The sequence below is a fragment of the Ursus americanus genome, chromosome 21 (genome assembly GCF_024610735.1).
Source record: "Ursus americanus isolate L20-20 chromosome 21, mUrsAme1.1.p, whole genome shotgun sequence".
NCBI lineage: Eukaryota > Metazoa > Chordata > Mammalia > Carnivora > Ursidae > Ursus > Ursus americanus.
The window spans coordinates 14,805,453-14,828,631 of NC_142147.1; the positions used below are offsets into that span (position 1 = coordinate 14,805,453).

At 60.6% G+C, this 23,179-nt stretch overlaps 1 protein-coding gene across 1 annotated transcript; it reads left to right on the forward strand.

Moving 5' to 3' along the window:
• The first annotated feature begins 1,097 nt into the window (after positions 1-1,097).
• On the forward strand, positions 1,098-22,636 carry MMP15 (matrix metallopeptidase 15). Its single transcript, XM_045806890.2, has 10 exons — positions 1,098-1,825; positions 13,188-13,336; positions 14,025-14,153; positions 15,449-15,756; positions 16,116-16,277; positions 17,275-17,528; positions 17,897-18,035; positions 19,200-19,350; positions 19,438-19,553; positions 20,682-22,636. Exons 1-10 carry the CDS (start codon positions 1,664-1,666, stop codon positions 21,131-21,133), a joined length of 2,022 nt encoding a protein of 673 aa, XP_045662846.1. The 5' UTR covers positions 1,098-1,663; the 3' UTR covers positions 21,134-22,636.
• The last annotated feature ends 543 nt before the right edge of the window (positions 22,637-23,179 follow it).

Genomic DNA, 23,179 nt, shown 5'->3' on the forward strand with positions numbered 1-23,179 from the left:
GGTCTCTGAACAGGCCATTTCCAAGCTCAGCTGGATTTCTGCCCATATCCGGGAGGTCAGTTGGGCTGGGCCACCCCAGGGTTTACTCTAGAGAAACCCGCCCTCAGGTAGGAAAGTTCCCATTCCCGGTGCTGGGAAGTGGCAGAGAGGAGGGAAGGTCTCCACCCTGCTGCTCTCCCCACCAGGTCATCACCTCATGACCCTGGAGCCAGTCTGTGGGGCCAGCACTGCCCTTGATCTGGAATCGTAGCCTCTGTGGACTTTAGACCAAGGCCCCTGGCCACCCCAGGCAGTCTGCGTCCCTGCAGGCGGATCTTAAGCTGCTCCCACGATAGGGTTAAATCTAGCACTTTCAGCTCCGCTCTGTGGAAGTTTTGCCCACTGGCCCATCACCTGGTGGAACCACATTGTTACATTTCACTTGCACAAAACAGTGTCCTCTGCTTGGACAGTTAACAGTGTGGAGACAGCGGCATACCTAACCCTCAGCCGCCGTTTGCCCCACATTCCAGATAAGGACCTGGAGGCGGCAGGTAAGTGACGAAAAGTGCAACTACCTCTGTCTGAAACCTGTGCCTTTGCCCACGCAAGCTGCCCAACCTCAGTGGGCGACTGAGGAGGGCCACTCAAGGACCAACGACACCCTGAGGCTTTTGAAAAGGCTCCTGGGGCCAACAAGCCGCTAGATTTTTATCTTTCTTTTCCCCTAAGACAGGACACTTGGGTCCCTCTTTCCTCAGCCCCCCTTCCTGCCTTCCGCTACCTTAGTATCCCTACACACCCGCCAGGTGGGAGAAAGAACAGTCTTTCTTCCTCCTTGCTCCCTCCCTCCCTAGGGGGTTGCTAGGAAGGGGGGGGTGTCAAACTCGCTCTCCACAAGTAAGGAGGGGGTGACGGGGGCGGGCTGGGAAGGATTCCCTCCTTCTGGGAAGAGTAAAAAGGCCGCCCGGTCGGACTCCACCGCCGGCACCTGCTACCGAGAAGCCCTCCCGCCGAGGTACCGCCCCTGGCCCCCGCCCGGGCCAGCGCTCGCGGAGAGCACTGGCCCTTTAAGAGGCGAGCAAGGGGAGGAGGGCTGGGAGCGCCCCGAGCTGCGCCGAACTCGCCGGGGACGTCGGGCGCCGGCTCCCTGGCTCGCTCACTCGCTCCGAGCGGCTCCCTGCGCCTCCTCCCGGGACTGCGCGGGGACCCGGGCCCGGGCGGGCGCGGGGCTAGCCGAGTCCCCGGGCGGGAGGCGCGCGCTCTGAGCAACACCCGGCCCCGGGCATGGACAGAGGGAGCTGGGCGCGCGGGGGACGCCGCGGGACCGGGCGGCCGGAGCGCTGAGCCAGACAAAGGCTCAGGAGTTGCGCTAGCTTTCGGGAGCCGGGCCCCGGGCGCCGAGGCTGCGGGACCCCGCAGCGGGCGGCTCCGGCCGGCCACCTCCCCCGCGGGCCGGCTCCGCGCGCCCGGACCTGCCCTGCCGGCTTCTCCTCGGGCGTGGGAATTTGCCGAGGGGACCTAAGCGGCTCCGACGGGGACAAGGACCGAGAGGTCTGCCGCGCGCCCCCCGGGCGGGGAGCCAGGGAGCGTCGCAAGTTTCCGAGCCGCGTGCGGGGCCCGGGCGCCCGCCAGCGGGCGAGCCCTGCGTGCAGCGCGGCCGGCCGGGCTAGGCGCCGAGAACATGGGCAGCGACCGGAGCGCTCCCGGACGGCCGGGCTGGGCGGGCAGTGTTTTCGGCGGCCGGGAGGCGGCGGCGCGGCCGCGACTGCTGCCGCTGCTCCTGGTGCTTCTGGGCTTCCTGGGCCGCGGCGCGGCGGCGGAGGACGCAGAAGTCAACGCCGAGGTAAGGACCCCGCCCGGCCCCTCCGCTGCGGGCTAGGGGCTTGAGGGGTGGGCGGGAGGGAGCTACGCCCGCGGCCTGGGGCGAGGGGTGGAGGGCGCGGAGACGAGCTCTGGTCCGAGAGATAGGGGGCGGGGAAGAATGGGGCCAGGCTAGCTGCCCCTCCCCAGCTCGCCCTCTGCGGCGCACCTCATCCCAAATCCTGGAGGGTGTAGGACTAGCGCCCATTCTATCCTTGCGGCCGTGCCCTGGGCACTGATCCGCCCCAGCCCGGGTCCCGGGAGTCGCTTCTATTGCCCCCAGCACTCGCTCCCCTCCTTCCCTCTCCCCGCGCGGCTGATTCCTCGAGAGCCCTGCGGGCGCGCCGTGACGTTCTCTGCGAGTGGGGAGGGGGCTGCCCTGGGGGGCCCACGGGCGGAGCGGGCAGCGCTCCTGCCTCGGTAGCCTCTGGTCTGGGTGACGGCGAGCCGAGCGCGCGGCGGGCCGAGACGGGGGAAGGAATTCAAACCTCCGAGACAGCAGTCTCGGATCGCGGGGACGCTTTGGCGACTTCCTTGGGCTCTTGCGCGGAAGCCGCCCCACGGTCAGGTGGGTCCAAGAGAGACCCTGTCTCCCCACGGCACTTCCTTCCACTAGCGCCCCTACGCCGAGGCCTGGGTCGGAGAGGGCAGACTCCGAACGTGTTTTTATTAGGAGCCCTCCTGACGTCTCTCCGGAGCTCCGTCTCTGGATCGGTCCCGCGAGTGACCAGGCTCGGCCTCCTGGGCATACAGTGGGGTACAGCTAGCAGCCCCACCACCACACGCGGGCTCCACGGGGTCGCCCAGCGCAGTCCTCCCGAGCACGGACAGTGAGGGTACCAGCTCCGTTGCCCCAGCGAAAGCTGGGTCCGTTCTCTCCAGACTTCTAAAACCCGACTCCCTGCCCCAGACTAGGAGCAGGGTGGACTGGGCAGGAGTGAGGGGGTGGGAAGAGAGACGCGCCTCAGTGCAGACCCCGGTAGGCTCGGGCCTCGGTGCCCTTGGGTCGGCCTGGAGCTTCCCGCAGCCCGAGCTTCTATTTGCAGCCGGGCCAGTGCTCCCTCCCAGCCCCCCGGCGGCTTCCCCACCTCCCCCCGCAGCCTGGGAGATTTTTCCGATGGAAGCCTGCCCTTCCCCGCCCTACTTTAATAAAAGCATGGAGGAAGGGCAGGGAATTCCTCCCGGCTCAAGTTACACCTCCCAGCCAATTCCCCACCTGCTCTGCGCTCCCTCCCTGGCCTGGCCAGGGAAAGCTGTGGGGAGCCAGGCCTTGGCTGGAGGTGGAGTGGGAGCCCAGCCCATGCCCAGTCCAGCTGCCCCCCCTTTCACAGAGTCAGTCAGGCAGGGGCTTATAGGGAGCTCCTGCTGATGGGGACTCCCATCCAGGTACTGGGTAGAGAGTGCCTGTTAGGCCCACCTGCTGCTCTGGAGTGGAGGACCCAATGATTCCAAGTCACAGACCCACCCTTGAGGAGTTTACAGTCTATTTAAGAATGGCATCTCCTGGAGCGCCTGGGTGGCTCAGTTGGTTAAGCGATGGCCTTGGGGCTCAGGTCATGATTCTGGAGTCCCAGCTGAGCAGGGAGTCTGCTTCTCCCTCTGACCCTCCCCCCTCTCATGTTCTCTCTCTTCTCTCTTTCTTTCTCTCTCAAATAAATAAATCTAAAAAAAAAGAAAGAAGGAGAGAAAGAAAGGCATCTCTGCACAGGAAGCAGTTATGGATCAAGCTGGAATTTGGTGGCCATGGTGGTGAATTGGCATTCTGAATGGCCGGGAGCTGGGGCGCTGGGACCTGTGGTTGGAGGGGCTTTACTCTCTTTCCTTTGCTTCTGCTCCTTCATCACCCCCTCCTCTCCCAGCTGAGGGAGTGCCCATAGCCCAGGGCCTGTACTGTCAGCCCTGAGTACCTGCAGATCAGGGCCCTAGCCTGTGGTGGCTCTGGCTAGAGATCTGTGACTGGCCTGCAGCCTGTCTCCTGGGGGGAAACCTGGGTTGGGCATTGTTGGAAGAGACTCTGGAAGGCAGAAGGACCGTTGATGTTGGAAGACAAGGTAGACAGAGGGCTAGAGACAGGTGGACTGTCCCAGCAACTACAGTTGGCTTTGGGGTACAGGTTGTTCTTTGGAGTCTGTCAAGTCTATCCAGATCTGGGCCTAAGAAGTCAAATGGCTTCAGCAACCAGCCCATTTGCCAGCAGGTCATGGGAGATGTGTCCCCAGGCCTGTGCTAGCTGAGGACCAGCATCAGAGACTCCTGGGCCTGGCCCTCACCCCAGAACCCCCATAGCTCCAGACTTCAAGTCGGGCCATGGCTGGGACCTTCTCCGAGCAGCCTGACAACTGAGTCAAGGCCAGCCTCTCTCGCTTCCCTCTCCCCCTCCCAGGACAGAAACCATAGGAGTTTGACCAGACTAGGAATCAGGAAGCCCTGTGGGTGGCATGTGCTAGGAGCTGGCTGCCACCTGCCATCTGCCAGGTCCCTGCCTGGAGTAGGCTGTCTTCCTTGGGGGAGCTGCCACTGAGCAACTCTGCCCTGTCCACTGGCTCCCCTGGATGTCCGTAGACCCACGTCCTGCTGGACTGAGGTGCCAGCGGCAGCTCCTGGACTCCCTGCCCTGAGAGTCCAGCCCCCACCTTCTTCTGCTCTCTGTCCTGCTGTTTCTGGCTGCAGCCCCTACTAGCCTGCTTAAGTGCCTTCCCTGTTCACCAGAGAATCTCTGGTGTCCCCCGCCCCCACATACCCCCTCCTTTTAGGCACAACTTCAGGCTCTTAGCCCCACCCCATGGAGGTGACTCAGCTGCCAGAGTTCACAGGTGTGGTACCAGGGCCACTAAAATGTGGACACACCCAGGTACACCGACGTAGAGACTCTCGCACATCTTCCTTGCCCTTAGGTGGTGGCTGAGCAGAATGAGCAAAAAAGGGGTGCGGGCCAACTTGAATTCTGATTTTGACCTTCAGATCTGACTGGCAGGCTGAAGCCGCAGGCTTCCAGTGTCCAGTCTCTGCTCCCACTGCTATGCTGGCCCCTGGGGGCCCCAAGGGTGCTCTCCTTTTGTACCCTTTCTTAAATGTGGAGCAGAAGGTGCAGAGGTTCCCTGTGTCCCCTGTCAAGGAAAAGGGGTTCATGCGAGGGCCTTGTCATCAGGAACCTGCAGAAGCTGCGTCTTCTCTCCTCCCTCCTGTCTCTGCTTTTCAGTCCTTTCTCTAACTACTCAACAGACCACTCCTCTCAGTCTCTTTCAAAACCCAGACAGAACTAGGCTGATCGGCACGGCTAGGGACCTGGCATCCCATTGGGCCCTGCCCTGCATGCTCAGTCCTCTGCCAGGTCCCAGTGCTGGGGCCGCCCCACGGTCCAGTCAGTCCACTGCCTCCGTGCACACAACAGCCCGGTGTGTGCTTGTCTGAACAGCGTAACTGGCTGACCCGCCCATTCTGACCCCTGGACGAAAATGCCTACCTTTGTCCCACCCCAAGGAGCAGAAGAAACGACCTAGAAACACACCCAGATCCCCCACAGGAGACTTTCTCCAGACCCCCAGTGCTCACGGCCTGTGCTGAGGCCAGCTCAATGGCAGCCTGGGACAGCCGTGCCCCTCTGAGCGCTGGGTTCTGGCCCCTTTGTGCCTCCCCTGCCCAGCTGGGATTTTGACGTCTGCCTGAGGCCAGCTGTGGGGGTTGCTGTGGTCGCCACTGCCCCCCACTTCTGATTATAGTTGGTGCTCTAGACTGAATTTGGCATACTCCCCCAAATTCATAGGTTGAAACCTGACTCCTGAGGCAATGGTATTAGGCAGGAGGCCTTTGAGAGGCGATTAGGTCATGAGAATGGAGCCCTCTTGAATGAGCTTGGTGCCCTTATAAAAGCAGCCCGAGAAAGCTCCCTTGCCCCTTCCACCATATGAGGGCACAGCAAGAGGTAGGCAGTCCACACCCCAGAAGAGAGCCCTCCCCAGAACCCGGGCATGCTGCCACCCTCATCTTGGACAGCCAGCCTCCAGAATGGTGAGCCATGCATGTTATAAGCTGCCCAGTTTGTGATATTTTTGTTATTGTGGCCCAGACAGACTAACACATTTGACATCTTCCATATCATCCCAAGGTTGACGTGGCTTGCATAGCTGGCAACTCAGGCGGGGACCAAGCCCCATGGCCATCTCTGCTTTCGGAGATGTGGTCTCTGAGGCAGCAGAAGCAGAGGGGCCGGGAGCTGTCTGCTCGGATGCTGTCCCCCACACAGTGTCCTGGGAGGACCCCACAGATGAATGTGAGGACCTGGGGCCATGCACATAGGTGCACCCCCAGGTGCCTTCTAGTTGGAGGAGCCCCCATGAGTCAGGGCTCCCATGAGGCTGCTCCCCAGAAGGACACCAGTTCCAGGGATGCCTGGAGACTAGTGGCGGTGGACCGGGCCCTTTGGGGGAGAGAGCCCAGATGTTGCATCCCCAGGTAGGAACAGTTTAGGTATACAGGCTGGGCTTGGATCAGAGGGACGAGGAAGGGTGCCTCTTACCAGATCCCACTTCCCTCGTGGGAACAGCAGGAAATGAGCAAGAAGACCCAACTCAGTCTCTGACATGTGGACAGGCAGATGAGGACCTAGCACCCCCAGATGAGGATGCCGGCCATCATCCAGCCTGTAGAGATGTGTCCCATCCTACTGCCATCCGGTGGTCGAGCTGCCAGAGCCTGGAGGCCAGGGTATGGAGCAGCTTTCCAGGGCTGGCCCTTAGCCCTGAGAACTACCTTGCCCTCCCAGGACTGCCTGCCACCCCAGAGGGGTGAGAGCCCAGTTTCACATTGAGCATTTAGGAGCTTGGCACTAGGGACTTAGGAAGTGCTTGCAAAATGGTGGCCGAACACAGTGACAGCAGCAAGTGGCATTTGCTGTTGGGCAAGTCATGAAACCTCTCTGACCTGTTTCCCTGTCTACAGAATGAGAATCGTAATAGCATCTCCTGGATGGAGTTACTGGGAGATTCAGCGCGTTTATGTGTAAAATGCCGAACACCATGCCCGGCGGTCCTCACGTGGGGCCCAGTGAGGATGCGCTGTCATTGTTGAGCACCTTCAGCACGCTTGGTTATATCCTAGGCACCGCGCACAGGGGTTTTGTATGTTTCCCATTTGATCCTGGCGTTAACTCTGCAAGTGGAGGGGCTATCATGACCCCATTGTACAGAAGAGGAAACTGAGACTGGGGGATCAGAGAAGTTGTCCTAATTCCCCAGCCAAGAGGTGGCAGAGCTGGGATGAACCCCAGTTGGTCTGGCTTGGAGCTGAGCTCCCAGCCCACATGCTGGGCAAAAGGCTTCGAGGTGCCATTCTGTGAAGATCCAGGTGGAGAGGTTGTAGAGGTGGGGCCAGAGCTGCCCTCGGCCGTCCCCCCACCTATCCAGCCACCCAGGCTTTGCTCCATGAGCAGCCCTATCAACACTGATAACACCTACCAGAGAGTTTGCAGGTGAGGCCTCAAGGCCTGGCTCTCAGCCAGCCCCGAAACCACTAGCAAACAGGACACTTTCACCCCGCCCACTGGCCAAAGGACCGGTCTGTTTTTCCCTCCAGGTTAAGGATTGCAGGAGCAGGCCCAGAGGGGGCAGGGTAAAGGAACCCAGGAACTCAGGCAACCACCTCCTTCCAGCTTCCCTGGCTGGACATTCCCCACCCCTCCTACTCTCCCTGCTACCCAGAGCCCCTTCCTCAGCTGTAACTTTCACATAGTGAGGGGAGGGCAGCTTGAGCCCCAAATAAGCAAACGAGTTCTTCTGGAACTGCTAAAGTATGGACCGTGCTGCCTGGAAAGGTAAAAGATCCACCAAGGACAGGGGGCCTGGCTTGGTGACCCCTCTCCTCACTGGCCTTGGTCTGTGTCATCTGTGCTATCATCCCTGTGTGACAGGAAGGGAGTGATAATATTGACTCTGCTTTGCAAGGAAGGAACAGGGGGCGCAGAGAAGCTTAATTAGCCCCCTCCATCACCCTAAGGCCTGTTATGCGGACAAGCAGTCGGGACCGAGGGGCAGGTGTCCCTGGGAGGCAGATTTCTGCTCAGCCTGACAAGCAGCTTTCCAACAGTTATTGAAGCCCAAAGACAGAATGGGCTACCTTGATGGCAGTGGGCACCCCATCTCTGCAGGGGTGCAGGCTGGAAGAGCCCTGGGCCCAGCTATGGTCCACAGAAGCTTCAGTGAGGCAGCTGGATTTGACGGCCCCGAGGTCCTCTCCAGACTGAGGCTGGATGAGTCTAGGGCTGGGTTGGGTCACCTAGCTGGTGAATGGGCTTCTGGCTCAGACCCCCTGGAGAGGGTGGGCCCAGTGGGCACGGGGTGCATGCTCTGCGCCTGCAGGGGCTGTGGCTTCCCAGGACTACAAATCTCTTTCAGCACTGGCTCTGTGCCGGCCAAGACCGGGAGTGCAGAGCCAGGCCAGGCCTTGGCCTGCTCCCAAGAGCCCACAGACTGAGAGTAAGGGAGACGAGCACGATGAGGACCTCACACCATGGAAGGTCCGGGTCCGTCACCGGCAGCCCTGACAAGATGCCTTTTATGCCTGACTGGCAACTCTGCCAGGGTCTGCGTAGATTGCAGAAAGAGCTGGGGTGACAGCAGCAGAGCAGAGCCTTGCAGAGATCCTGCTTTATCGCACAGGGTCCGATAAGGCCGGGGTGGGGGGGCTGGTGGAGGGGCCCCAGCAATCTGAGGCCAGGGGAGCTGGCCAGAGGAGCTGGCTGCAGTGGCAGCAGGGGCGCTCCCCCTCCCCCACACCCCACAGCCGCTTAATGCACAATATCGATCCGCGGCTCCTTCTCAGACACACCCTCCCCGTGGGCCTGCCTTGGCATTGTCTCAGCAATTCTGGGGGGCAGCCTTGCTGACATGGCCCGGCGCCCAGATCCAGCCGAGAGGTAGGGTGTGGGGAGGATTAGATGCCCTCCCCCAGTACTGTGCTCTCCGGCCAAGAGGAGCTGGTGCTGCTTCACAAGCGGCCTGGGCCAGTAGCACTGCTTGTGGGTTCCAGTTCTAACCAGACAGCTGTGTGACTGTGGGGGGGCCATCGCCCTCTCTGAACCTCACTGTCTGTATAATGGGGATGGGGTACTTGTGAGCATAGAATGGGATGATGAGAGTAAACTGCCTGGCCCACCGCAGGGTTCTCAGCCTTCTGCTACTGTGTTTATGGCCTCTTCTAAGGGCCAGGGGGCCAGGAATCTCCCCTCAGACTCCTGATGGCCCCATGGTTCCTTACCTAGGGCTAGCCTCACCTGAAGCGTCTATACATAGTTTTTTTTTAAAAGATTTTATTTGAGAGAGAAAGCATGGGGGAGGGGCAGAGGGAGAGGGAGAACCAGACTCCCTACTGAGCAGGGAGCCCAAATGGGGCTTGATCCCAGGACCCTGAGCTCATGACCTGAGCGGAAGGCAGACACTTAACCTACTGAGCCATCCAGGCACCCCACATCTATACATACTTATGGGATGGGGTCTGGAGCTCAGGAAAGAATGGCTGGTAGAATCCGGGTGGGTGGGGTCTCTCTGCATGGTCCCTAGAGCTCTCTTCAGAACCTTCCCTGCCTCCCACTGGACAGTGGCTCTCATGGAGGAGCTCCCCCTATTTTGCAGCTTCCTGACCTGTCCGTGCCTCAGTTTCCCTACGTGAGAAACAAAGTTTCACCTGCTTAGCTTACCCCACCTACGAGACTCTAGGTAACAAGGAAGAAAAGAAGGCTACTTTCGTAAAGGACAGAGTTTACAGTCACCAGTAGGAGCAGCCCCTCCCCAACTTCAAGACTGGGAGGTTGGTCATGACCTTGGGAGTCACGACCCCCTTTTGGCCCATGGCAGCAGAGCACGTCAGCAAGCTGGGACTTCAAGGGTGCAAGCAGCCCCGTCACACACCTGTGCACCCCAATCCCATGATCTTTTCCTTCTGCATCCTCACCTCCTGGGTTTGTCACACTCAGTGTGGCAGTAGGGTGGAGAGAAACATCCTCCCAGACACAGGGGACAGGAAAAGCCCACACAGCCCTACGGTTGGTGTAGACTGATGGGCACTTGGCAGTCAGCCCTGGGCACAAGTCTGCCAGAGTCAGGCAGGCTCCAGCAGCTTGTTCACCCTATCCTCTGGGGCTCAGTTGCTCTGGGCCTAGACCAGTATCTGCTCCCCTCCCTCACGTGCCATTGCTCCCTGGCCTGGATCCTCATCCTGGCCAAGGGCATTGGTCACCAGGAGACTGAGGGCTCAAGGTTTGGCTGATGCTGAGTTGGAGGCGCCTGGCTTCCCTAAGACCCCAAGGGTGCTTGTCTGTGGGAAGGAGGGTCCGCGGGCACCCATGGGACCTTCCCGTCAGCCCCTGAGCTGCCCCCAGGAGTGAAGGGCCTCTCAGCCCCGTCGGCTCTGCTGGGCTCTGGAGCTCTTCACTGCAGACAGGCCCAGCTCCCCTCCCTTTCTCTCCCCAGGGCCCCAGCCTGAGCCTCCCCTGCCTGCCCTCCCGCTGTCACTGCAGACACCGCTAATCAGCCCCTTGGTGGCCTGTGATTGCGCTCCCTGAGATATTTTTACCTTATGCAAATAGGTGATGTAGAGGCGCCCTCCTCCGTCAGCAGGCGGCTCCCCCCCCCCCCCCCCCCCCCCCGCCTCACTGTCAGAGCTGGCCTAGTATCACCGCCCCGCCTTCTCTCTCTCCCAGCTTCTTTAGGAAACTGCCCATTACGGGCACTGGACTTCCCACCCTGCCCTTCCACGCGCACAGAGCCTCAGGAGAGGTTTCCCGTGCTTGGGAAGAACAGGGAAGGAGCCCTGGGCCAGAGGGATGGGGGCGGGGGGGGGTAGTGCAGGGCACTCCTGCCTCCCCTTGCTGCTGAGGCTGCCAGGCATTCAGGCCCTGTTGGAGCCTGGACCCTTCCACTCTCTCAGGAGAGGCAAAAGGCTGCGGTTCCAGGGACAACCAGACAGGCCTCCGTCATTAATGATACATTTATTGAGCACCCTTCCCTACCTGGCACATTGCCACCCAGTGGTGTGGCCTCCCCATCGAATCCTCAGGGAAACCCATGTATGAGGCCGGTCCGGGTCCAGCCCGCCCTGTAAGTGGGATTTTACCTCTGCAAGCTCCTCCTCCCCAGTGCCTCCTGGGGGTCAGTGCCCCTGGCCGGTGGCCTGTTGACCCCTCCCAGCGCCTCCAGCTCTGCTGCTCCAGCCACCGTGGCCTGCTGTCCCAGGGGAAGGGAGCTGCTCCGTGACAGAAAGGCCCCTCTGAATGGCCGGGGCTCTGTGGTCGTCTCCTGCCTCCTTTGCCATCTGACATGGTTTTCCTTAAATGCGGCCTTGATGAGTAGACGTTTGATTTTTTTTTTTTAAACAGCACTAACTTGTAGCCTCTTTATGTACCTGGAAATGTCCCTTTGAATAAATAAAAACTTGGTGGTCTTGTCTTCTGAAAAACAAAACAACAACAAAAAAACAATTGAGTCTGATGATGCCTAAAGCACAGGAGGCACGCGGCCACAGCTCGCAAGTGGCCGGGCCAGAATCTGTCCCCAGCCCTGTCACCGGAGCTGATGGCTGTTTCCCAGCTCCCTGTCTCTGCCTGCTCGTTTGGTGGCTGTTTCCCAGGGCCCGGGAGGCCTGGAAGCTGCGGCCAGGCATCCGTCCATGTCACCCTCTTTGGCTGAACAGCCCCTCCCTCCAGCGGCCACCTGGGCACCGCTGAGCCGGCTGTGTGGGCCGCCCAGCCATGCCGGGGGCTGGCGATGGCATTGAGGGGGCAAATCTTTGGGGAGTTGGTTGTGATGCTGGTGGCAGACAGACATGGGCGTGGCCCTGGCCAGCTGACACAGGGCTGTTCGTCAATGGCAAGCACCATACCTGGCCATCATCCTGCCTTATGGGACTTTGATGTGCAGCCTTAACCTTCCAGAGCCTCCCAGAGAGCAGGCCTCAGGTGCCCTCACTCTGGGAGCCCTGGAGAGCCAGGGCGGGCCAGGAAAGGTACAAAACACACTTCCATGCAGCCAGAGCCCATAGCAGTCCATGGCCTCTGTGCTCACCAGCAGCCTCTCTTGGCAGTCACCGTGCTGTCACGGCACAATTCAGCTTGGCTCATCGGGGATCCCATCCTCCATTTGTGACTGCGACAGCCATGTCTGCTCACAAACCTGCAGGCGTGAGTCCCTCCCTCTGTGGGAACGCCTGGTCTCCCCAGGGAGCCTGGAAGCCCCTGGAAGGAAGCACACCTGTCCCGGGGCCCTCCGTAGCCTCCAGCTCGCACGGTGTCTAGCACAGAGAGGGCACCACAGACACACTTGGCAGGAGGGGAGTGGGTGACTGGATGGACAGATGGAGAAGACTCGCCCAGCAAGCTCTGGAAGGGGACAGGCACCCCCGTTGTGTGCCAGCTGCTTTTCCCAGGGCTGCCCCATTGTTCCCTGAGAAAACTCAGGCCCGGTGAGAACAAAGCATTTGTGGCAAAGCAGGGACTGAACTTCAGGCCTCCTGTCCCACCCTACTGGGCCCGGGTGGGCTGCCCGAATCCCTCCGCTCTTCCTCCAGGAGGCTTACGATGTGCAGTGGAGCAGCACCAAGGGGCTGGTTTTCCTCCTTGGTGAGAACCCCTCAGGATCCCCAGCGGTCTGCCAGGAGTGGTAGGGGGTCTACCCTGGAGCAGCCAGTACGATGATAAAGACAGCTACTGTGGACTGTGCTCATGGACAGTCTCCATCCTAATGGGGAAGACAACAAACACCGAAGTGAAATAGGTGTTAGATGACGAGTTCAGGGAAGGACAAGAGGGGAGGCAGGGTGTGCAGGTGGGGGTCGTCTTTTAACATTGTATTGTCAGAGAACACCCCTCCAGTAAGGTGAGGTGAAAGCAGAGACTGAGGGAAGTGGGGGGTGGGAGCCATAGAGATAGGTCTGAGAGAGAGTGTGCTTGGGCAGCAGGAACAGTAAGTGCAAAGGCCCAGAGGCAGGAGTGTGACCGGCTGGGGGTGGGTGGGAGGAGTGAGGGCTGAGGCAGGGGCAGGTAGTGAGGGCCTGGCAGCTCCTGTAAGACGGCTTTTCCTCTGAGCTGGGACGTTTTTGGAGGATTCTGAGCAGAAGTGGAAGATTGACCAGACCTGACTTGTAAAGGCCTTTTGTTCTGGCTCTTGTGTGAGAACAGACCGTAGGAGGTGGAAGTCGAGAGAGCAGTACAGACGCTCACACGGCCACTGCAGCAGGAGGGGGTGGCGGCCCCGACAGGGCGATGGTGGCCATCGCGGGCAGTGGTGGGATGCAGGCTGCGTGTGTTCAGAGGTAGCAGTGCCAGACATGCTGACCCAGGGGCGGCCTCTCCTTTGCAGAACTGGCTGAGGCTCTACGGCTACCTGCCGCAGCCGAGCCGCCACATGTCCACCATGCGCTCCGCGCAGATCCTGGCCTCAGCCCTGGCTGAGATGCAGCGCTTCTATGGGATTCCCGTCACGGGCGTGCTCGATGAAGAAACCAAGGCGTGAGTCCCTCCGTCGGGCCCTTCCCAGACCCCACTGGCACCTGCCCTCCTTCTGGCCTGCTCTGACAGGGGTTTGGCAGGTGGAGTTTCCAGAATAGAGTAGCCTAGATAAGAAATGGCAAATGGTCTGGTCTTCCCTGCTAGCTCTGATTGGCTGGGAGTGGCTGCCAGAAGCTTAAGGTCGAGAAAGCTCCGGAGACGAATCTGGCTGGGCACAAGGAGCATGGGAGTGATTAGTGATGTCTGCCACAGGCACGGGGATGGGGAGAAGCAGCACGCGGGGCCCTGGCTGGGACATCCTCGCTGGGCCTCAGCTCTGCGCTGAATCTGACAGAGGTGATGGGACCCAAAGTCACATCCTTGAGCATGCACTGAGCATAACATAACATGGACAGAGGGCCTCAGGAGTAACTCTCCCATTCCTGGGTGATACCGGTGAAAGGGGGCTCACTTTTGTGGAGCCCATGCTGGGCACTTGGTCTTCCAGCCTGAGGTCAACATGTCTGTTTTTCTGATGAGGAAACTGAAGTGCAGAGAGTCTCCCACCCCCACTGCGCCCATACAGAGGACAGCTGGAGGCCAAAGGCAAAAGGGTGGAAGAAGGTGGACTGCCTGGAAGAGGCAGGGCCAAAGTGGGCAGGCATAGGGAGGAAGCCTCTGGGCTTACCCCTCTGTGCCGGTGACCCAGGTGGATGAAGCGACCCCGCTGCGGGGTGCCGGACCAGTTTGGGGTGCACGTGAAAGCCAACCTTCGACGGCGGCGGAAACGCTATGCCCTCACGGGGAGGAAGTGGACCAACCACCACCTGACCTTCAGGTAGGGACTGTGGCTCTCCAGGGCAGCAGCCCTCCCACAGTGTCGGCCAGAGACTGCCCGCTCCTCTCCCTACTCAGGCTGAGTCCTCAGGCTTCCCAGTGGGCTTGTCTGGAAGGCTTCCTTTCCCAGAAGCCCACCCCAGGGCGCCCAGCATAGACCATCCGACCCACTCCCACGCTGACAAGATCAGCCCTGCATTCTAGGCAGTCTTCCCCCGGCGAAGGTCAGGACCCTTGGAGCTGCTTCCGCTCTGTCCTCCTTCCCTCCCGGTTCCCCACCCCACCCGCCAGCGGCTGGGGGATGGCTGCACAGCTGGGGGCCTCCGCAGCGCCTGGCACACAGAGCTTCGGGCACCTAAGGGATAGGGAGGGTAGCAAGGTGTTGGAATCCAGGCATCTGTCAAGTGGGCAGGCAGCAAGTCGCCTGCAAAAACCCTGGTCCAGGCACCCTCCTCCTTTGGCGAGGAACCCCCCCCCCCCCCGCCAAGCCCCGAGCCACGTGGCAGTCCCCAAGGGCTCCCCTTCCTGTTTTAGTCCAGCCATGGCCCCACCCTCAGCTCTGTCTCCCAAGGAAGAGCGGCTCCTGCGGCCACTTAGACCCCAGGCCCCCAGAGCGAAGTCATGGCCCAACCAGCTTTTAATGGAGGAGATCTGTCCAGCACACAGAAGCTTAGTCTGATTTATGTGGGCAATACCAGGCCTCCTCCTGCCTTTATCACATGAAGACTCAGGGCCCGTGTTCTCCATGAGCTTATTCATGTCCTCCTCCCAGCTCCTCAGGATGAGAGCACGACTGTCCTTTTCCCATTTTACAGATGCAGAAAACTAAAATACAGAAAGACAAAGTCGCTTGCCCAAGGTCATGTAGATCATGTCAGAGCCTGGCCTTGAACTCAGGACAGACTGACCCTGCAGTCCAATAACCAGAACTGCTTGGCCCATGTTTCCTAAACCTCAGCCATTTGTCTCCAAACCCTCTAGTTCTTTCTCTTAGCTACACGGCACCTGTTCTTTTATTTGCTTCATGGTTTTCTTATTTAAGCTAACTGGGCACCGTGCAACCTTATTTAGTGATATCCTCGTGAACTCCCAGGTTTGACGTGTTAGTTCTCTTTTTCAAACTCACATCAGAGTAAATGAATGGTTGGTATTGACGGGCACTGTCTGTGAACCAGCTCAGATCTTAGCGTGTCTCTTGGGACCATGTGTCTTCACCCCCATCCAGTGGGTGCTAGCAGTGGGCGGTGGAACCCAGTAGGCCCTGGGTTTACTCCCTGTCTCCCTGCCCACCCACAGCATCCAGAACTACACAGAGAAGCTGGGATGGTACCACTCGCTGGAGGCAGTGCGAAGGGCCTTCCGTGTGTGGGAGCAGGCCACGCCCCTGGTCTTCCAGGAGGTGCCCTATGAGGACATCCGGTTGAGGCGGCAGAAGGAGGCCGACATCATGGTACTCTTTGCCTCTGGTTTCCATGGCGACAGCTCACCATTTGATGGCACAGGGGGCTTTCTGGCCCACGCCTATTTCCCTGGCCCTGGTCTGGGCGGGGATACCCATTTCGATGCAGATGAGCCCTGGACCTTCTCCAGCACAGACCTGCATGGTGAGGACACCTGGCCAGGGCAGGGCAGGGGAGGCAGAGCCGGTGGTGGGCATCGCCCTCTGAGCCGGTTCAGTAGCTACGCGGTTGGGAGGGGAGAGTTTCCCCTGCACATTTCTCTGGAGCACTGACCCTCCATCTCAGTCTTTTGTCCCGTGATCTCCAAAGGGTGATAGGGAAGGGAAGGGATCATCATACCCATTTCCCAGGTAGGGAAGCTTGAGGCACAGCAGTCAGAGCAGCTCAGCCTCTTCTAAGATTGGCAGAAGGGCCAGCTCTCTGATAGCCTCAGCCCACAGGGCCTTGGGGGTCCAGAGCCTGGGCCAGGCCAGAGCTGACTGTGCCACCCGCCCCCACTGCAGGGAACAGCCTTTTCCTGGTGGCAGTGCATGAGCTGGGCCACGCCTTAGGGCTGGAGCACTCTAGCAACCCCAGCGCCATCATGGCGCCATTCTACCAGTGGATGGACACGGACACCTTCCAGCTGCCCGAGGACGACCTCCGGGGCATCCAGCAGCTGTACGGTGAGCAGGCAGCATGGGTACGGCCGGGAAGCTCTGCACGCCGGCTCTCAACTCCCAGCCCAACGAGGCATAGGTACCAGTTTTGTAGATGAGGAAACGGGCCCAGAGAGGATTAGTGACTTGTCCACATCACTGAGTAACTGATGGTGCTAGAAATCACACCCAGGGTTGGCTGACTCCAGGGCCTGGCCCTTGCCCGGGGCCCTCATGGTGGCTCCAGGCTGGGGTCCCCAAAGCCCCCCAGTGACCCCTCCTTTCCTCCTCAGGGTCAGTGGTATTCTTATTAAACTAGGCATGCCCCTGGGGTCCCAGACCCCGTTCTTCCCACTCTCGCTCCCAACCCAAGCCTGTCCCAGGCTCTCCAGTGAGTGTTGTTGGCTTATCACTGCCCGGTGGCTTTGAGGCAGGTGGTGCCCCCTCCACCCAGGCCCCACCCGAGAAGGTCTCCAGTGGTAAGGTCTCCTGAGGACCAGTTCTGTGGGTCAGGGCCTGTGCTCAGTGCCCCACTGAGCCCCTTGTTAGAGCTGGCGGTACCTGCCCTGCTGGACACATGACAGACATTCCCTTACTGTATCCCCGGCAACCTGGCAATGAGATGGGCCCTCGGCAGTGGTCCCAGAGCCACGTTCTTTCCTCTGCATGTGCCCACTACTTCCTGGTACACTGAAGCAGGCTAGTGTCCTGAGGGGAATGTCCCCAAGGGAACGTGGAGGCAGGAGCAGACTCAGGGGCACAGTGACCCACGTCCAGTGTGGGGAGGTCGAGGAGGGGGCTGTATGGAGGAGGATGGAGGTCCTGAGGATGATGGCCCACGTGGGGGAAGGGTCTGCTAGGGACAGACGGGGACTTGCACCTGGTTAGGCCTACCACCGAGGCACGTGACCCTCCAGGCTGGGGGCCCCAGGGTCCCCCGGTTCTGAGTAGGAGAACCTGGCATCCTGGCTGGGTTCTGGGGCTATCTGCTGACTTCCCACTCCCCCCCCACCCCACTCTGCAGGCACCCCGGATGGCCAGCCACAGCCCACCCGGCCTCTCCCTACTGTGACTCCCCGGCGACCGGGCCGGCCAGACCATCGGCCCCCCAGGCCCCCCCAGCCACCACCCCCAGGTGGGAAGCCAGAGCGGCCCCCAAAGCCAGGCCCCCCAGCCCAGCCCCGAGCCACGGAACGGCCTGACCAGTACGGCCCCAACATCTGCGACGGGGACTTTGACACAGTAGCCATGCTGCGTGGGGAGATGTTCGTGTTCAAGGTCTGGCCCCCACCCATGCCTCCCCTAGCCCCTTGGCCCCGTCTCAGAGCAGGAGAGCAAGCCCCACATCCCACTCCTGGACCCTTTCCCCACCTGGTTGCCCAGGCATCCCGGCCCTCCCTCACTGAGCAGCTTCTGGGGAGCCATCAGACCCTAGACCAAGAAGAAACCAGCCTGAGGGACAACGGGCTTGGCCAGGGTGACACAGACGTGCAGGGGCCTATGCCCCGCCCAGGGCTCCCTCCCCAGGCCACCCTGGGCTTCTGAGCTACCCCTCCGATCTCCCTGACCTGGGAAGGGGTGGATCGAAGAGGGGCCTTTCCCAGGATGAGGCCTACCCTGCCCACTCACACCCACACCCTCCCCAGGGCCGCTGGTTCTGGCGGGTTCGGCACAACCGTGTCCTGGACAACTATCCCATGCCCATCGGGCACTTCTGGCGTGGTCTGCCCAGTGACATCAGTGCTGCCTACGAGCGCCAAGATGGACGTTTTGTCTTTTTTAAAGGTAAGTAGGGGTAGGTGGGAGGCCTGGGAAGCCTTCCTGCCCTATCCTCTGATCTGGCCTCTGACCCAGCGGGCCTGAGGGAGGAGAGCAAAGGGCTACATTGCATGTAGTATCCTATTGCCCACTGTGGGGGGAGACGAGTCAAGGCAGGGGTGCGGGATGTAGACAGAAACCAGGAGACACCCGAGCCCCTGGGGGCCAGAGGCTGCTCTGATTGGAGGCCACTGTCCGTCCTCTGCAGCACAGGGGCTCCGCATTGGTTCCCTCCTTCCTTGCCTCTTGTGCCTCCGGCAGCCCCTCCTCATAAGAACAGATCTCCCGAGCCCACTCGGGCAGGATTTCTGGGGTTGGCCTGCAGGGACAATGAAGCTCCCTACCACCAGGCCTCCCTCTGGGTTCTGCCCCCCTGGGGAGGGCCTCAAGGGAAGTACCCCGTGACAGATCAACCGTGTCCCCAGCCCCCCGCTGGCCTGAACCCAGCGAAAAGCCCCCCCCCCCCCCGCCCCGGGCCCAGAGACCAGGCAGGGCTCCGCCTCTTTCCTCTCTATGTACAAGAACTGTAAAAACCAAGGGGCACCTGGGTGGCTCAGTCGTTAAGCCTCTGCCTTCGGCTCAGGGCGTGATCCCAGAGTCCTGGGATTGAGCCCCACATCAGGCTCCTCTGTTGGGAGCCTGCTTCTTTCTCTCCCACTCCCCGTGACTGTGTTCCCTCTCTCGCTGGCTGTCTCTCTGTCAAATAAATAAAATCTTAAAAAAAAAAAAAAAAAAAAAAGAACTGTGTTTGGGGGTGGGGTGGATGTTTACGTGGGAATGCAGGCCATATATAGTGTGCCTGAGTGGTATATATGTAAGTGTGAGTGAGTGACTTGTACATGTGTCAGTGAGTATGTCGCAGGTGCCCATGAGTGCCAAGTGTGTATGACATGCAAGTGAGTTGTGTTGTGTGTTGTCTTGGGTGTGTATAGGGGTCAGTGCCTGTCCTGCGTGCAAGGGTATGTATGATTCTGTGTATGTGTGGTGAGAGAGAATGTGTGTGTGTGTGTGTGTGATGAGTGTGGCCGTGGGTGTGAACAGATTTGTGGGCCCAAGGTCAGATTCCCTGTACCCCCCCTATATACCCCCCCCAGCCCCAGGCCCATCCTCATCCACCTCCCACTCCTACAGGTGACCGCTACTGGCTCTTCCGAGAAGCGAACCTGGAGCCCGGCTACCCTCAGCCACTGACCAGCTATGGCCTGGGCATCCCCTACGACCGCATCGACACAGCCATCTGGTGGGAACCCACAGGCCACACCTTCTTCTTCCAAGAGGACAGGTGAGCAACCCCTTCCCCAAAGGGAGAAGGCTCCAGTCCAACCTCTCCTACCCAGAGAGAACCCACAGCCCAGTGCTTCTGTCACAGGTACTGGCGTTTCAATGAGGAGACACAGCGTGGAGACCCCGGCTACCCCAAGCCCATCAGTGTCTGGCAAGGGATCCCTACCTCCCCCAAAGGGGCCTTCCTGAGCAACGATGCAGGTACCCGGGCCAACCCCCTGCAGTCTGCCTAGCACTCACCAACCCCCCCCCCCCGGATTCACCAGGATTGCGATGGCAGGTATGGGGGACACCGCTGTGTCAGGCCCTGGGCTGGGGGCTTCCAGAGCATGACTCTCCGATCCTTCCTGCATTGTCTCCATCCTCTTTTTACAGACAAACTAAATCAGAGAGTTTGAGTAAAGGGCCCCAAGTCCCATCGCAAGGGAGTTGGGGAGTCGAGTCCAACCCAGGTCTGCCTGTGTCCAGAGCTGGCACTTGGGACGGCCTTGCTCCCTGCAGAGTCCAGCTAGGCCTGGGCAGCCCAGAGGGAGCCTGAAGCCCGAGCGGTGAGCTTGGCCCAGGGCGATGGGGGGCAAGGGTCCTCCCAGTGTGCCCACTTTCCCGCCTGGAAAGGAAGCTTGACCTCTGTCACTATAACTGGGCAACAGGGAGCTGTGGCTTTTATTTCTCCAGTGGGGTCTCTGGCGACCTTAAGAAAAACCATTAGTCTTGGTTCTCAGGTTCTGGGTCTTTGGGCTCAAGGTAGACCCTGCTGGCTTTGCCGGGGCTTAGGCAGTCACGTGCATCTCTGTATGTCTGTGTATGATGGCATCACTCTGATCTCAGTGTGTCCAGCAGAGTAAAGACTCACCCATAGTTCAGACTTGACCCTTCCTGGGGCTGATGGGACGTGGGCAAGGTGCCCAAGGCCGCAGAGGCTGTCCAAGGCAGCGTTGGGCTCTGTTCCAGCCCAAGCTGCAGGGTAGCTGTGCGGCCTTGAGTAAAACACTGGCCTCTCTGGTGTGGGGTGGAGCCAATCCTGGGACAGGGTAGCAGGGCCCCCTGAGTGTCACCGCGGGCCCAGCGGGCTGCAAGACCCTTCCGTGCACCGTCCCAGTCAATGGCAGCCCAGCCAGGAAGCGCTGGAAGCATAGTCAGGCCCTTGACCCCAACCCGCCCCTCTTTGAGCCCGGTCTGGCTCCTGTATGTTGAGAGAGGGCCGATTTGAAAGTGCTCAGGCCAGCAGGTGAGAAGGGGGGTATTTTAACGCCGGGCGCCTTCAGCATGTCCTGGTCTTCTTTGAGGGTCTGCGGCCTGACAGCACGCATCCCTGCTTGCCCTCCGCAGCCTACACGTACTTCTACAAGGGCACCAAGTACTGGAAGTTTGACAATGACCGCCTGCGGATGGAGCCAGGCTACCCCAAATCCATCCTGCGGGACTTCATGGGCTGCCAAGAGCACGTGGACACGGGACCCCGATGGCCCGATGTGGCCCGTCCGCCCTTCAATCCTGACGGGGATGCAGAGCCCGGGGCGGGCGGGGACAGCGAGGAGGGCGAGGAGGGCCGAGAGGCCGGCGCGGGCGGCGGCGAGGGGACAGACGAGGACGGGGGCAGCCGCGTGGTGGTGCAGCTGGAGGAGGTCGCGCGGACGGGGAACATGGTGCTGGTGCTGGTGCCGCCGCTGCTGCTGCTGCTCTGCGTGCTGGGCCTCACCTACGCCCTGGTGCAGATGCAGCGCAAGGGCGCGCCCCGCGTGCTGCTCTACTGCAAGCGCTCCCTGCAGGAGTGGGTCTGACCCGCCGCCGCTCTCCTGCTCCTCTCGGTGCTACGGGCGCCGGGGCTGGCGGGGCCTGTGTTCTCAGACGGCTCCTGGGGGCGCCCGGCCAGAGCCTCCCGGGGCTCCCTCAGCCCCTGGGTGGGGGCCCCTCCGGGCCCTCTGACATCCCTGCCAGCCCTGCCCCATTGTTTATTTATGCCCAGGTTTGGGTGGTTGTTTTTTTTTTTTTGCACACTAATTGAGTATTTGTTTCTACTTTGCGACCAGGAGCAGCGGTCCCTCAGCAGGGGTTAGAGCTTTCTAAATGTAGTTCTGCTCCGGACAGGGAGTGAGCCCCCCGCCCAACAACACCTCCGGCTTGGCCACAGCCAGAGGAGCAGAGGGTCAGAAGGCCCAGCTGGAAAGTGGCTAAAGGGTTTCTGAGGCTCCTTCCCGCTCCGGGCCCTCCTCAGCCTGAGCTGGCTTTGGAGACTGGTGGGGCCTGACTGGTCTCCACCCACCTGGATCTCTGCCTTGGGAAGAGCTTTCACCCAGGGGCAGCCCCAGGCCACAGGGGACAGAAGGGTGAGGTGGCCTACTGGCCATGAGTCATGTGGAGTTTTGATTCCTTCCCCACCCACCCCTCTCAACCCCTAACCCAGCTTCTCATGCCTAAGACGCCTACTCTGGCCCTGGCCAGCCGAGCGGCCCATAGTCCCCAGCTCCCACATACCCCTTGAGCCCACACCTCCTCCCCTCTCTGCAGAAGAGGCCCTGGGCCTGCCTTACCAAGGACCAAAGGGGGTCTGCCAAGGCCCCTCCACCTAGGGGCCTCACCCCCCAGGCTGGGCTTCCAGCCCCCGTCCACCCCTCTCTGAGCTATGACCACCCTGGGCTCCTTCCCTGGGCTTCATCCCACTCTCCCTCACCCACACCACCATCCTCAGGGGTCTCGGAACCCCACCAACCTCAGGCACCAGCTGCCTGGCTCCTAGCTGTCCCAGGAAGACAGGGTGCTGCTGGGTGCCCACAGCCCACCATGCACCAGGCTTGCGGGTTCCTCCCCTCTAGCTCCCTGTCCACCAGGGCTCTGGGAAGAGGGACACTGGTGGAGAGAGGCCAGCAGCTCATCCCCTCATGCAGACTTGTGGGATGCGGCTGTGGAGCCCCCAAAGGAGCCACTGTGGTCTGGAGACTCCCCTTCTCCTTGGCTCAGCCCCAAGGGCCGGGATGCCTCCTCCTTCTTTTCCTTCCCAAAGTAAGCAGGAGGCAAGGCTGCTGTGGAAATGGTACTGTACAGCCGGCTCCTTCCCCTCTGCTTCCCCTCAGCCCTGAGCAAGTGGGTTCGCCACCCAGACCCCTGAGACCCTTGGAGGGAGAGGCATCCCATGGGCTGGCCTGGAGCAGGCTCCGGCGGCTTGCTCCCCGCTCCGTCCTCAGACCCGGAGAGCCAGCCAAGGGATGGGGGGTGGAGGGCAGTGTCCACCCCCATACAGTTCTTTCTGTAAATACTCTGCACTGATTAAATTGTACAGCCGGCAAGTGTGGCCTCCTTTGTCAGGGGCCCTGGGCTGGAGCCTAAGGCTGGAGGGGCTGCGGGGGACAGGAGTGAGTCCACGCTGCTATTAGGGCACCTGCCCTCCATGCTGAAAAGACCTTATTCCCAGTTCTACGGGGTTCCTTCCCAGTGGCCCTGGGAGGGGCAGAGCTCAGAGGAAGAGTGAGGGGTGACTGCCCTCCACAGACCAGAGGCAAGTGGGGCAGGGGACCAGGGTTGGCCCTGCTGAGGTGAGGCAGAGAAAACGCAGAATTTACTGGACATTCATGCACAGTGAGAAAGGGCATCCCAGCTTCCCACACGCAGTACATGTCTAGGAGGGGTGGGAACACCAGGCCAGGCCGGCCAGCCCTCCTTCCACTCACCCAGACTGGGTGCTGGGTGGCCTGAAGACCCAGCTTGGAGGCAAGAGACTAGAAGTGGTACCACTTTGGATTTGGAGAGGTCCCCTTGGCACATGCTCTGCTGGGGGGAGGGGGCACCCAAGATCGGCCTTGTCATCTTTGAAGAAGCAGGAAATCTCACCC